This window comes from Mastigoproctus giganteus, chromosome 5 (genome assembly GCF_048544385.1).
Source record: "Mastigoproctus giganteus isolate SK-2022 chromosome 5, ASM4854438v1, whole genome shotgun sequence".
In the NCBI taxonomy this organism is placed as follows: Eukaryota; Metazoa; Arthropoda; class Arachnida; order Uropygi; family Thelyphonidae; genus Mastigoproctus; species Mastigoproctus giganteus.
The window spans coordinates 48,381,555-48,395,198 of NC_143579.1; the positions used below are offsets into that span (position 1 = coordinate 48,381,555).

The 13,644-nt window shown below is 35.5% G+C and overlaps 1 protein-coding gene across 5 annotated transcripts in view; it reads right to left on the reverse strand.

Moving 5' to 3' along the window:
- The window catches only part of RapGAP1 (Rap GTPase activating protein 1), a 344,351-nt gene that overhangs the window by 110,244 nt on the left and 220,463 nt on the right, over positions 1-13,644 (reverse strand). For all 5 annotated transcript variants that reach the window (XM_090373185.1, XM_090373182.1, XM_090373183.1 and 2 more), the window contains one exon: positions 10,047-10,235. In XM_090373185.1, the coding sequence (XP_090229311.1) occupies positions 10,047-10,235 (189 nt within the window). The remainder of the gene's footprint in view (positions 1-10,046; positions 10,236-13,644) is intronic.

The following is a 13,644-nucleotide window of genomic DNA, read 5'->3' on the forward strand; positions in this document are numbered from 1 at the left end:
CAGAAATGGGTGGGCAAATTTAGCTATATGTCAAATACAGGGAAGGTAAAAATGCAAAGTCTGATGTCTGATACATGGTTAGGTATTTCATCAGGGGACTACACCTAACCACGTATCAGGAATCTCATTTCTATACTTGTCTATAACAGCATAAGAAAAGTTAAATAAAGCCAAAAACAAAATGAAAAATAAAAAATTTGCATTCCTTTACAGTATGGACAAGGTAGTCCCAACACCATGTAAATGAAATGAAAATTAAGGTAAAAATAAAGATAAGGTTAAAAATATATAAAATTAAGTGTTTTCAGAGTGGGAAAAAGGTTTTGAAATACAGGGTGTCTCAAAAATATTGGTACAAATGTTTAGGGGAGGAAGGTAACATCTAAAGGAATGTGAATCACATAGGAACCCATAACCGGAAACATCACCGCAAGTTGGTACACGGCGCTGTTCATCAGTTCGCGAGACGGAAATTTCTGGTTTACTCTTTCAAGCAGTAGTCACTGCATGAAGAGCATGCATCGATATACGAACTGTGAGCTGGCAGACATGCACCTAGTGTATGGATTAGCAGAGGGCCCACATGGTGTGCGCCCCCATGCGGCACAACATCGCTTCGCAATAAATGTGTGGGCAGGTATGGTCGGTGACTCTTAGTCGGCCCATACCTGTTACCATCCCACAGAACTCCACTAAATATCGGATCTTTCTTGAACAAGTTCTACCAGGGTTACTTGACGATGTTCCAGCAAATGTGAGACGCAACATTTGGTTTCAACATGACGGGGCGCCTGCCCATTATGGAAGGTGTGTTCGTGACCATTTGAACAGGCATTTTGGGCATTGATGGATTGGCCAGGGCGGACCCATTGCCTGGCCCCCATGCTCACCTGATTTATCGAGCCTTGATTTCTTTCTGTGGGAAGCCCTCAAATCTATCGTGTATGAATAGCCTGCGGAGATGGAAATGGATCTTGTAGCGAGACTCGTCTGCCCTACTGCTACTGTCAAAGAAACTCCAGGTGTGTTCGACCGTGTCCGCCAACAAATGCTGCGTCGGTGTCACGCATGCATCGCATCTCATGGTGGAACCTTCGAGCATTTGTTGTAACATCATGAAATGCATCCATCTCGTACTCCATTTTTAATATTATGTCAAATAAATGTTTGCCACTAATTACTGTCTTGTGCCTCTGCTACTACTTTCCCGTGACGTTTCCGGTTATGGGTTCCTATGCAATTCACATTCCTTTAGATGTTACCTACCTCCCCTAAACGTTTGTACCAATATTTTTGAGACACCCTGTATATGCAGATTTTTAAGTAAATTTGGAAAAATATTTGTGTTGGAATTTTGTGGAGATTAGAAGAATTAAAATAATTTATTGTTGGAATATTAGAAGAATTAAAATAAATAGTAACAAGCACATGGTATAGAGAGAGAGAGAGAGGTAATAAACAGAGGATGGGGAAGGGATAAAGGAGTAGTTAAATAAAGCGAAAATAGCAATAGACGAAAATAGTGATAACTTTTCTTCCCGTTCGTAGAGCTATTAGTGCAATACAAGTGTGATACGAACGTTCCAACTATCCTCATTCTATTGCTATTTTCATCTTTATTTAACAACGCCTTTATACCTTCCCCATCTAATAGAGAAGTTTTCATAAATTTTTGCTTTTTTATTGACTTAAATTTCATATTAATTTATTTTCTAGAGTTGCTTTATAGTTTGAAAATCGATGTAGCCACAGGCCAACCGTACCTCCAGTATACATGAAAAAATATCAAAATATTAAGTTAATTAACATAATAAGCCTTACATGGGAAACCCATTTTGCAAGGGACTTTGTCGAGGGCTAAACCCCTACAAAATAACCAACCCATGTTAGACTGAGCCATCGGTTTCTGTTATCATCTGCCTGTATGCCAAAACCAAAAAATCCATAATAATGGATAATACATCTAAATTAAAGACTATAAATCAGTATAAATCTAGCCGTCCAAATAGGGAGTATGTCTAACCATAATTTGTAAGAATACAGGCTGGATGATATTTAGCCTGACTGATCGCTGCAACATTATAAGCACAACTGAGAAATTATTAATATTTGCTGAACAATATTTGCTGAAAATGGCTAATTTAGCTAACTAAAGGCGAACGGAAAGCTGTGTAGTTAAAGCAATAGTACCTCACTCCCCCTCGAATTACTCTAATAGTTCGTGAGGTATGAAAAAATAAGGCAAGAGGATAGATAAAAGTGAAAAAGAAAAGGAAAAGCAATTTATCGATAATACATCAGATATAACCGGGAGTGTAACTTCCCGACCCTAATAGTAGGGATCCTGGTTAAGTAGTAAGAGCCGGTAAAATATATCAATAGAACGCGAAAAGAAACGGAAAAAACGGAATGGCTAATTCCTAAGATAATTTACTATAAATCTAACGTCAAAATGTCATTAGCTCTTGACATTAAAAGCTGCATATCTGGATATAGATATTCATATTAAGAATAATAACCTAACTACCAAGGTATTTAACAAACACAAAGAATTCAATTTCAAAACTATAGACCTAACCAGTTGGGGTACAAATATCTCAATACGGATCCTTAAAAACATAATAGTGACACAAGGTATCAGAAGATTATATATCTGTAATAATAAAAGTGATGTTATAGACGCACTGATCGATCTTAAGCATAAATTATTAGATAACGGTTTCCCACATAATTTCATTATGAAACATATGAGTACTGCTTTGTCCATAGCCCTAAAAACATACCACGATAATCTAAACCAGTTGGATACCATGGAAGCTATTAGGCATACCGTATATTGAATTATACGTACGGGGTATAGTTTCTCAGTTTTAAAGGAATTATTATTTGTTTTATACATCGGTATCTATGGAGCGAGTTGTTTACTAATTAGCCTTTGTATATACATGTATATACTAGGTACTGCTGCATAAACACGCTATATATAGCTTACGCCTTAGAAAAGTGGTACCTATATGTGTTTTTACAGTAGGAATTAATTCGTTTATATTTTACTAAGATTTCTCTTCGACTTCTGAGAATTATTGGTTTTGTTTTCTCTACTATAGAGGGCGCTATTATACTTTTGGTTCTTCCCAATCTTGGCTATTATTTGACAAATCTTAGGTGGCGCAGTATACGCAGCAGTTATAAATGTCTTGTGCGTTAACTGCAGGCGTTTAGTTTTTCCCGCCTTCGGCTACGGTAATGTATGTAAGGTAGATTCTTTGACGGGACCATACGGGTTCTACGGTATTCCCTCCTTTGTTGTTTAACGCTTTACATAAAGTTCGCCACGACTTGACATTTTGACGTTAGATTTATAGTAAATTATCTTAGGAATTAGCCATTCCGTTTTTTCCGTTTCTTTTCGCATTCTATTGATATATTTTACCGGCTCTTACTACTTAACCAGGATCCCTACTATTAGGGTTGGGAATTTACACTCCCGGTTATATCCGATGTATTATCGATAAATTGCTTTTCCTTTTCTTTTTCACTTTAATCTATCCTCTTGCCTTATTTTTTCATACCTCACGAACTATTAGAGTAATTCGAGGGGGGGTGAGGTACTATTGCTTTAACTACACAGCTTTCCGTTCGCCTTTAGTTAGCTAAATTAGTCATTTTCAGCAAATATTGTTCAGCAAATATTAATAATTTCTCAGTTGTGCTTATAATGTTGCAGCGATCAGTCAGGCTAAATATCATCCAGCCTGTATTCTTACAAATTATGGTTAGACATACTCCCTATTTGGACGGCTAGATTTATACTGATTATAGTCTTTAATTTAGATGTATTATCCATTATTATGGATTTTTTGGTTTTGGCATACAGGCAGATGATAACAGAAACCGATGGCTCAGTCTAACATGGGTTGGTTATTTTGTAGGGGTTTAGCCCTCGACAAAGTCCCTTACAAAATGGGTTTCCCATGTAAGGCTTATTATGTTAATTAACTTAATATTTTGATATTTTTTCATGTATACTGGAGGTATGGTTGGCCTGTGGCTACATCGATTTTCAAACTATGGAGGTACTTACATTACACTATAACTTATCCAATTTGGACATACCTAACGTCCGATGTAATGTTCTATCGTTTGATGGCATTAATCGGTTAGTTCTATATGTAACACTTAAATAGTAATTTTATATTTTTTAAATTTAAACTCTGTAATATTTGGATTCTATATATATATGGCTGGTGTGTGTATATATATATATATATACACACACACACACACACACACACACACACACACACACCAGCAGTTCTCAAACTTTCAGAGCCCACGCTTCCCTCGACCTATAAAATTTTCCATCCATGTGGATGCCCCTCTGCTATTCTAACCAGATCAGTTGCCATTTCTTTGGACATTTCAAAGAAATGCAAGGTCTTTCCTTAAATGCAGCCTCCTGAATTACAGTAAGGTTATTACTTTCCAAATGTAGAACCATACAATTAGCAGCTTGAATTGCATCATTAACCACTCTCTTGACCTTTACATCATCTGCAAATTTGAACATTCCGCCTTTTATTTCCTCAATGATATTCAAGAAGATCCAAAACAAGAGTGGCCCAACATCAAACTTTGAAAGACCCCATTATCTTGGATCCCTCTGAAGAATGACCATTAATAATAGCCCTCTACCTCCTGTCTTTCAGCCATCTCTCAATCCATCACAGGATTTGTCTGTAATCCTAATACACTCATGTGGAAACATGGTAAATGCTAAGCTGAAGGCTAAACATCTAATGTCAAAATTTGCTCTTGAATCCAACTCCTTTGTGGCCACATCATAGTAGTTTATCAGGTTGATTAAACAGGAATTTCAGGAATTTGGGCAGATGGGCTGAGAAGTGGCAACTGAAGTTTAACATTGACAAATGCAAAGTACTGCGTAGAGCGTAGAAGTAACCCCAGAGAAATATACGAACTGTGTGGTACTACACTTAGGGTGGTAGAAAATGAAAAATATGTGGGAGTAATTGTGCAGTCACATATGTAGTTTTCTGAGCAGTGCAGACAGGCTGCCAGAACAGGTCATGAGGTATTGTCAATGATATACAGAAATTTTGCTAGTAGGGAAAAGGTGATTATTCCTTTGTATAAAGCAATGGTTAGCTCATGCCTAGAGTACTCCATACAGGTCTGGAGGCCTCATTTTAGGAAGGATGTAGAGTTGCTTGAACAGGTACAGAGAAAGACAAGAAGATTGGTGAAGGGAATGAAGGGTTCCCCTTACCAAGAAAGGCTTAAGTTCTGGAAATTGCAGCATCTGGATATACGGCATCTGCGAGGTGAGGTGTATAAAGTCTTGAATGGGTTGAGCAGGGTCAATTCTGATGGAATTCTTCTGCTTGCTCAGATTACGAATCTGAGTGGGCATAAATCCAAATTGAGGAAAGACAGTTGTAGAATAAATGTTTGGAAATTTGCTTTTATCCAGCTTATAGTTGATTGCTGGAATAAACTTCAATCTGTCATTGTGGAAGTTGATAGCTTAAATAAATTCAAGGAGGAACTGGACAAACTTTTAGAGGGAATGGATGTGTGAAATTGTTTTTTGGCAGATGCTACATAAGCTCATATGTTTGCTTTTTTGCATCACATGCCTCTACTACTACTACTACAGGTCTCAATTCAGATTCCCAGCCACAGAAGAGGGTAGTAAGCACTTATGTTATGCAAGTTCAGCTTTATCTTATTAAAACCTAATGCAATGCAACCAAATTATCCTGTAATAAACTTATTTTCAGCTTAAGATGCAATGAAGTATCTTCTATTCAGCAAATTCTTAAAAGCTCTCCAAATGGAAGAGAGAAATTCCACATCATGCAAGCATTAAAGATATTCAATATGAACTGGATGAACTGGTTTGGCTTGTTCATCCAAGCTAGCAATGTTAGATACAAGGATATATATGTGGAATTCACTGATTTTTGTAATATACATTTCAAAACCCACATAACTAAGTTATCTTAGTTATGTGGGTTTTCTGCATCTTTATTGTGCTTATTTATTGTTTCATAAAATAATCAGATTTTTTTTTTTTTTTTTTATTTACATGCTACCCTTAACAAATTTTTCTATATGATTAAATTACTTGAATATTTTTTCCAAGCATATCAGATTTCACTACATACACCTTTAATTTTTCTATACACTACATTGAAGCCACTGGCCATGTTTCAGTCACTCCTACAGTTTCACATTTGCTGCTTAGTTTCTACTTTTTTTGTAATCTGTTTATTTTATGTACATTTATGTGCACTTTTAATTTTTATACACACTCAGATGCAACAGTGATGTTTTTGTAATATTTTTATGATGGCATTATCAGTTAAAAAATAAAAATATTTCAGCACTGTTGTCTACACCTGAAAACTAAGCAAACATATGACAGAGTTGAAACTTTTTAGTGGCAGCTTCCTGAAACTCTCCAGGAATAAGAGAATCCCCTTTACAAGGCATATTTTCCAGAAGTGACGTGCTGCTCTTTTTTTCCCCAGAAATTCTTAGTTCTGATTCAAACTTATCAACCCCTCATAATCAGCTTCTCCAAGCCTGGAGAACATTAATAATTTGCTTTGTTAATTGATATTGATTGCAATTTTCAGAAATAATAGACATCAGTAGATGAATATAGGGTTATTCACAAAGGTGTGGCATAACCTCAGGAGCCAATTTCTGAAGCAATTTTGAGTTAAAAAGTGCATATAAACATGGGTCTCCAATTCTGAATGATTACAGAGCTGTTGCTGCTTGAATCTTAGGAAAAATACAAAGCAATCATGAGCAATATAAAATAAAAATAGATACATAAACATAACTGATAGTGTTTGAATTATTTATTTTTTTATTTAGGAAAGTTAGTCTGCATTTACAGATATATATACAAATATGGTTAGAGAACATTCCCAAAAACACCACCTTTGACTCTAATGCATTTCAACACTCTTGTGTGAATCACAACTGATGCTAACCTAAGCTCAGCATGGATGTCTTTGATGTGATCACATGTTGTCATAAATGACATCCATGTCGCTGGACCTAAAGGGTTTAGGTCCAGTGACCTAGGTGGGCAATTTTGTGAAGTCCTGCAACTATCCATCACCCAGGGAACCAGTTGTTGAGGTAACCACTGCACAGGAACAATGAGAAGGAGGAACTTCAAGTTTGAAGTACATACAACGTTGTGTAGCCAAAAGTATATCTTCTAACAGTTGTGGAAATTCATTTTGCAGAAATCGTAGACAGACCTGTCCAGTAAGATGAATCTCAAAAACAGATAGACCAATCAACAGATCACAGAAGATTCACACCACACATTAAACTGATAAGGCTTTGAAAATTACTCTCCACAGTGGCATGGGGATTCATTTCTGACCAAACATAGGAATTGTGCATGATGTTGACACTGTTTCAGGTGAATTAAGCTTCTTCACTGAATAGAATGTAATGATGCAAATGACAATTGTCATTCAGCCAATTACAAAATTCCAGCCATCAGGCAAAATCTTCTGGTTCAAGTTGTTGAACATACTGCATGTGGTATAATACATGTCATCTTCATGCAATATTCTCCATACTCTTGATTGGGATACACTGATATACATGGATATCCTTCATGTACTAGTAACAGGATTGCACAGTACAGCCCCCAACAATATTTTCTTGCTGAGCCACATCTTGTCAAACCACACATTCATATGGGATGTGAACACTGGGAAGGCAGCTGGTATCTCTCAGTGTTTGAAAAACTTGGCTAATAATTTGAAAATAATTTGGAAATTGAGAGTTCCAAATTTTCAAATTATTACTAAAGATGTTTTTCAAACATCTTGGGCATTCAGCAACAGCATTTCCATCACAAAATCCATAAACATAACCATATCAGCATATTCAGCACTTGTAAATGCAAAAGTCACCTTGAACATAACAAAGGAACACAAAAGAATGACACTGCACATTACACTGCTCTGCATACTGTACATGTTTCGTTAGGTTATGTTTGATCAAGGTAGTGTGAGAACATGAGATAGGAGACTGATTTGCAGTGGTGTGCTGCTGAGAGCATACAAAATTTACTAACTCTATAATTATTCAGAATTAGACCAATGTTCAAATGAACTTTTTACTCAAAATTGTCTCAGAAATTGGCTCCTGAAGATACCATACCTTTGTGAATCATGCTGCATGTTAAACCATATATTTTCTTGGTATCTTAAACATTTATATGCAATTTTGAAATATAATGTAATTTTAAAGGTTATTTTGAAATTTTTTCACAATTTTCTTAAGAAACTTGATGGAAATTTGAGAAAAGTATGTTAAATTCAAGTAATTTTAAAGTACATAATAATAATAATAATAATAATGAGATTTTCATACTGGAAAACTATACTGGTAAAATAATATTAAATGTAAAAACCCTCCAAATAAAATACAATTACAACAGCAAAATATCTAAAATACAATATAAAATGAATTGTTGTAGGAAGCGCAAATACTATTGTTATGTAATAAACCTCCCTTCTGTGTGTGTGTGTGTGTGTGTGTGTGTGTGTGTGTGTGTGTGTGTGTGTGTGTGTGTGTGTGTGTGTGTGTGTGTGTGTGTTTATGCTTTATTCTGCTAGTATTAATTTTAAAAATTTATACTGGCTCAAGAAACCGGTATAAATTTCAAAATATAATGCTCTGTTCTATAAAGTCATCATAGTCCTCATGTTTTTAACCACTGTGATTAATGTCACCACCCTTCACAAAAAACCAGGATTCTTCAAAATGTTTTAATGTAATAACTATTTCAAACCAAACATTTTAAAAAGGATAAAATTTAAGTTAAATATGTACCATATTTGAAAAATGTAAGAAACAAATAAGAATCGCAGATAACAAGTCCATTTGGGAAACTTATAAACATTATTCAGTACCTTGTAGCAATGGCCAGTTCCTAAGTACACAGGACGTTTCATAATACATGAGCTGTACTTTTGGAATCAAATCAAGAATTGAAATCAATGAGGGGGGAGGGGGGTGGAAGAATTCATATAAACAAGTGCCTGAATCTGAAAAATTATGGAACTATGGTTTTTGAATTTAAAAAAACAGAAAAGAAAAAAAGCTACAGTTTCGGTACCAAAAAGTAATAAAAATAGAAACATGCTCTATATGCATTTTGATTCTTTGTGGTCCTAAACTTCCAATCTCATCATTTAGAGATGGCCAACTGTTACAATGATATAACTATCTTCAATCAGGGATTGCTAATTTTTCATAGCTGCCCTTAGCCAGCCTTTCCGACTGTTATTTCATTATTTCTCCCATCCTTTCATATCAGTTGTCAACTTTGGAAGGGTTCAATGAATTATATGGCATCCCTCCCCAAATGTATAAATTTTCAGTGTGCCATAATGCAAGTATGAAGTGATAAGCTATGCAACTAGCACATTCCTGCACGAGATATTCTAATATGCAAAAATAATCAATATACAGAGGAGAAGAAAAATGAATTTGTCATAAAACTGGATTCACTGTAGAGGAACAAAGTTTAGAAGCTGTGAAGCATTAATTCACCAAGACTGACTAGAAAACAGATTTTGAGGAACAAAGGACCTCACTAGAAACTGCCCAACTTGACCACAATGTGAAAGTGCATTAAAATTTCTTCTCTTGAGACTGCATTCAAACTCAGGCCTTTTCCACATGGTATGGCATTTATAGCCGTACCATGTTAAAAAGAATGGCAATTATAGCCACCATACTTAACCATTAGAAACAAACTAGCTCTAAAAATAAAAGAGAAAATCTCTTTCTAGATTTTGAGAGAGAAAAAAAGTGAAATAAAATATTTATGCTAAATAAGAAAGACTTAAGATTAAAATTATTCCAAGAAGACAAATCTAACCTTGTAAAAAATTACAAAACGGCAAGCACAGGAGAATTAAATTAAATACTTGAAATTGTTCTAAACATGAATAAGTTAATTTATAACATACCTTTCCATAAAAACAGTTCCTATATATTTGAGCCGATTCATCTCTTTCTAACTTGTTTGACCACGTGCACTGGGGTAATATGGGATTTCCCTGGGAATCTAAAAAGTAATTATGATGAACTCCATCAACCCAATATCCACCACCAGGTGGCAGAACTATCAGAGGATAAGGTCCTGGTTTCTGCAAAAGCTACAGTTAAAATAAACAGTAATTTTGATTACAATGCATCAAATAAAATCTACAAATATTTCAAAGAAATGAAGTGGAATATAAAAAAAACACTAAGTCATATAAGATTTATGGGATACATAAAGAGTGGCTATTTAAAATATTTGAGATCTTAGAAGAAATCTGGTATTCTGTATTTCCCAGAAAATACCCTGAGGGTATAGCAAATAAATAAAAAATATAGGATGAGATGATGAAAGATTATAATGGAAAATTAAATTTCAAGTTTATAAATTATTTCATTCAATTTCTGTAAAAAAAATAGTTTTAAAAAAGGGTTAAATAATAAAAAGATTTTTTTTTTTTTAACTTACATATAGATAGGAAGAATTCTGCATTTCTTACAAGTTTCCAAAACAAAAGAAAAGAGAGGTATATATCAGAGGACATATGAAAATAGAAGAAAAACATCTAGCAGCAAAAGATCATTTCAGGTAACTAAGAATGCAGTCATCCAAAAATCTAATAATTCAGTTTCTAGTAAATACATCCCTGCTTAACTAATATGAATTCAACTAATGTGAGCTTTTATTTTCATACCTCAATTTGATTAATCAGCCAATGCAAACATTCACAGCAAAGTTGAAAAAAACCTACACATATGCGTGTGCGCACACACATTTTTATGAAAATATGCATTTCCCCTTTATATAACAATGCCTGAATAACTATTCTATTTATTAACCCAGTAGTGGTTAACTGTATCAACCATGGTGGGGGGGGGGGGTCACCTAACAGGTGACAACTTTCTTTTAAATTTCTGGAAAATGTTTTGGGTTTCTTTGAGCTCTTCTTTGATAGTACCAATATTTCATCCTTTCTCAATGTATTGCAATACTTAATGTGTATAATTTTTTAATAAAAGCTCTTCCTTACCAATGTTTCTAAGGGATTTCCACAAATTTTACATTGCTCAAGCCATCTTTCTGGTTTTCAATGAGCTCTTGTATGTCATTCTGTATTCTGTATCATTCAATCCAATATCCTTGTAAAACTCGACTATATTTTTTTTTTTTACCTTCTTCATATCAAAGCTATGAAAGTCTTCAACATAGTCTTCCAAAATGTTTCTCCACCTTCCATTCATCAAATTTTTATTGCATTTTCTACCAGGCACTAACAATGTTACATTCAATATTGCATACTTTCCAAAATTCTTTCTCTCCCTCATTCATTAATTTACTAGGTGGTAGATGACTCTCATCAACCGGTGCAATACCACCACTTTGCTTATTGGAGGCTTGAAGTGGTGGAACCCATGTTTAGTCTCTAGAGCTAAGTTCCGGTCAACCCTTCCCCATCTCTTGCAGCATGATTGATGACTTTTGAGGTTATGATGAACATCATGGCGAGATCCAATATTCCTTACATTTCAAGGGTATAGCTCTAAAACTGTGTTCGCAGGCCGGCCACTAGTTAATACACGGGACCGAACCTATTGGTAACTCTCTAGGAGGCTTCCGGATCAGCTAGAGTATAATCTTGCTACCTATACTCTGCCAGATAGTGATTGGAGGGAGTCCGAGTAGTGTGTATGTGGGGTGCATTGTCAAGGCCACGTTATGCCAAGGATCTGGGCATATTCTTACCATGTGTACACCATATCCAAAAATTTCATTGCTTCATACAGCATGTCCTACCCACTTTTTCTTACCATTGAATACACAATGAATTGTCAAACTAATAGAGAAAGCTTATCTGCATAAAGATCTAAATCTCCCAAACACTTTCTAATTCATTTCACAAATATACGTGGTCTCAATTATAAACTCAATGATGTCCATCTCCACTTGCAGTCTGCCAAACCCCATGTACTTTTTCTGACAGAATCTCAGTTATCAGTTGATTCAACTACAGTCAGTCCTCGTATAACACGTGTTTACATTACACGAATTTGATCATACACGATTTATAAACAGGGGAACGATATCTTATATAACACGAACCGAATTCGCTTATGCACGATTCGCCTTTGTGTTTACAAGAAATGGCAGTCGAACGCAGAATCACCCCAACTGAACGCACCACGATAGGAATGAAGAGAAGATCCTAAAAATGTATTTATGTGTTTTTTTATCAGTGAAGGGGAAACACATTTCACCATTATAATGTAAAAACCAACACAATTCCAGCTATCGGTATAATCGCAAATGCAATTAGATCGAGTTTACCACCAGTTTATAACAGATTCCATTAGCAGAAACGCAACTGGAAGTTGTTTTTATTGTTTTATGGTAGTAACCACTAGAAATGTGCTTTAGTAAAATGTGAGGTGTTAATAATGTATCTCTGCCTTTACGGTGTTGTTTATTCAGTTGCTACACGCGCGCGCGCAGCTTGGTTTATGTGTATCAAGCCTGCCTCCTCGTTTTGTAATTGTGCTTTATTCCCTAAAAATGAGTAAAATACTTAAAAGGTGTGAAAAGAAAGCATCCTGGTGAAGACACTGCAGATTCAGAGAGAGAAAAAAAAAAGCAATATCGATAAACAGAGGCGGACTGGATCAAAAATTCTTACCCGGGAAAATTTATAGTGGCCTCATACCACGGTTTATGGCCAAAATCACACCAGCCTCCGGCCCACCGGGGTTTCCCCAGTAAGGCTTATGGCCAGTCCGCCACTGTCGATAGCGAAAAAATATGAAACTGTGAAATGCTTTGAGCAAAATGAAAGACCATGTGATATTGCACGTGCTACAGACCTAAATGAGGCAACGCAGAGAATGTAGAGAAAATAAAAACAACTTTCATAGCAGGAACAACTCAAAGTGTAATTAAAATCCATTAGATTAAGACAAAGAATTGGAAGAGATGCAACGGTATCAACTGTTTGGATAGAAAACCAAACAAAAAACAAGTTTGCTTACGATAGAAGCAAAAGCATTAGCAATATTTTATTACGTAATAGTCGTAATAAAATATGTAAAGTATTTTATTACAATTATTTATTGTGTTTGGTAATGTTTTGGTTACAAATGTGTGTTCAATCTTGGGTGGGTGGGTGGCATCTAACCCTATTTTTCCCATAGGGCCTTTGTTTATATTGCATGATTTTGCATTGCACAAGGGTTTCTAGGAACACAACTATCGTGCTATACGAGGACTGACTGTACTGCTCATCTCAGATGCCCAAATTATTTGCTGTATGATTCCTTTCGCCTCAAAGGTGGTACTTGTGCATATGTCCATTCTGATATTCCCTGTCAGAGACTTGGCAATTTGGAATCTCCTCTCTTTGATCTTCTCTGGCTTAAAATCTCTCTACCTCATTGTGTCAAATTCATCTGTTGTCTCTACCGTTCTCCCAACTCCACTAATCACTTGGAGCTCTTTAACTTCCTCTCTTTGCAACGTGACTTTCTCCAGTCCAA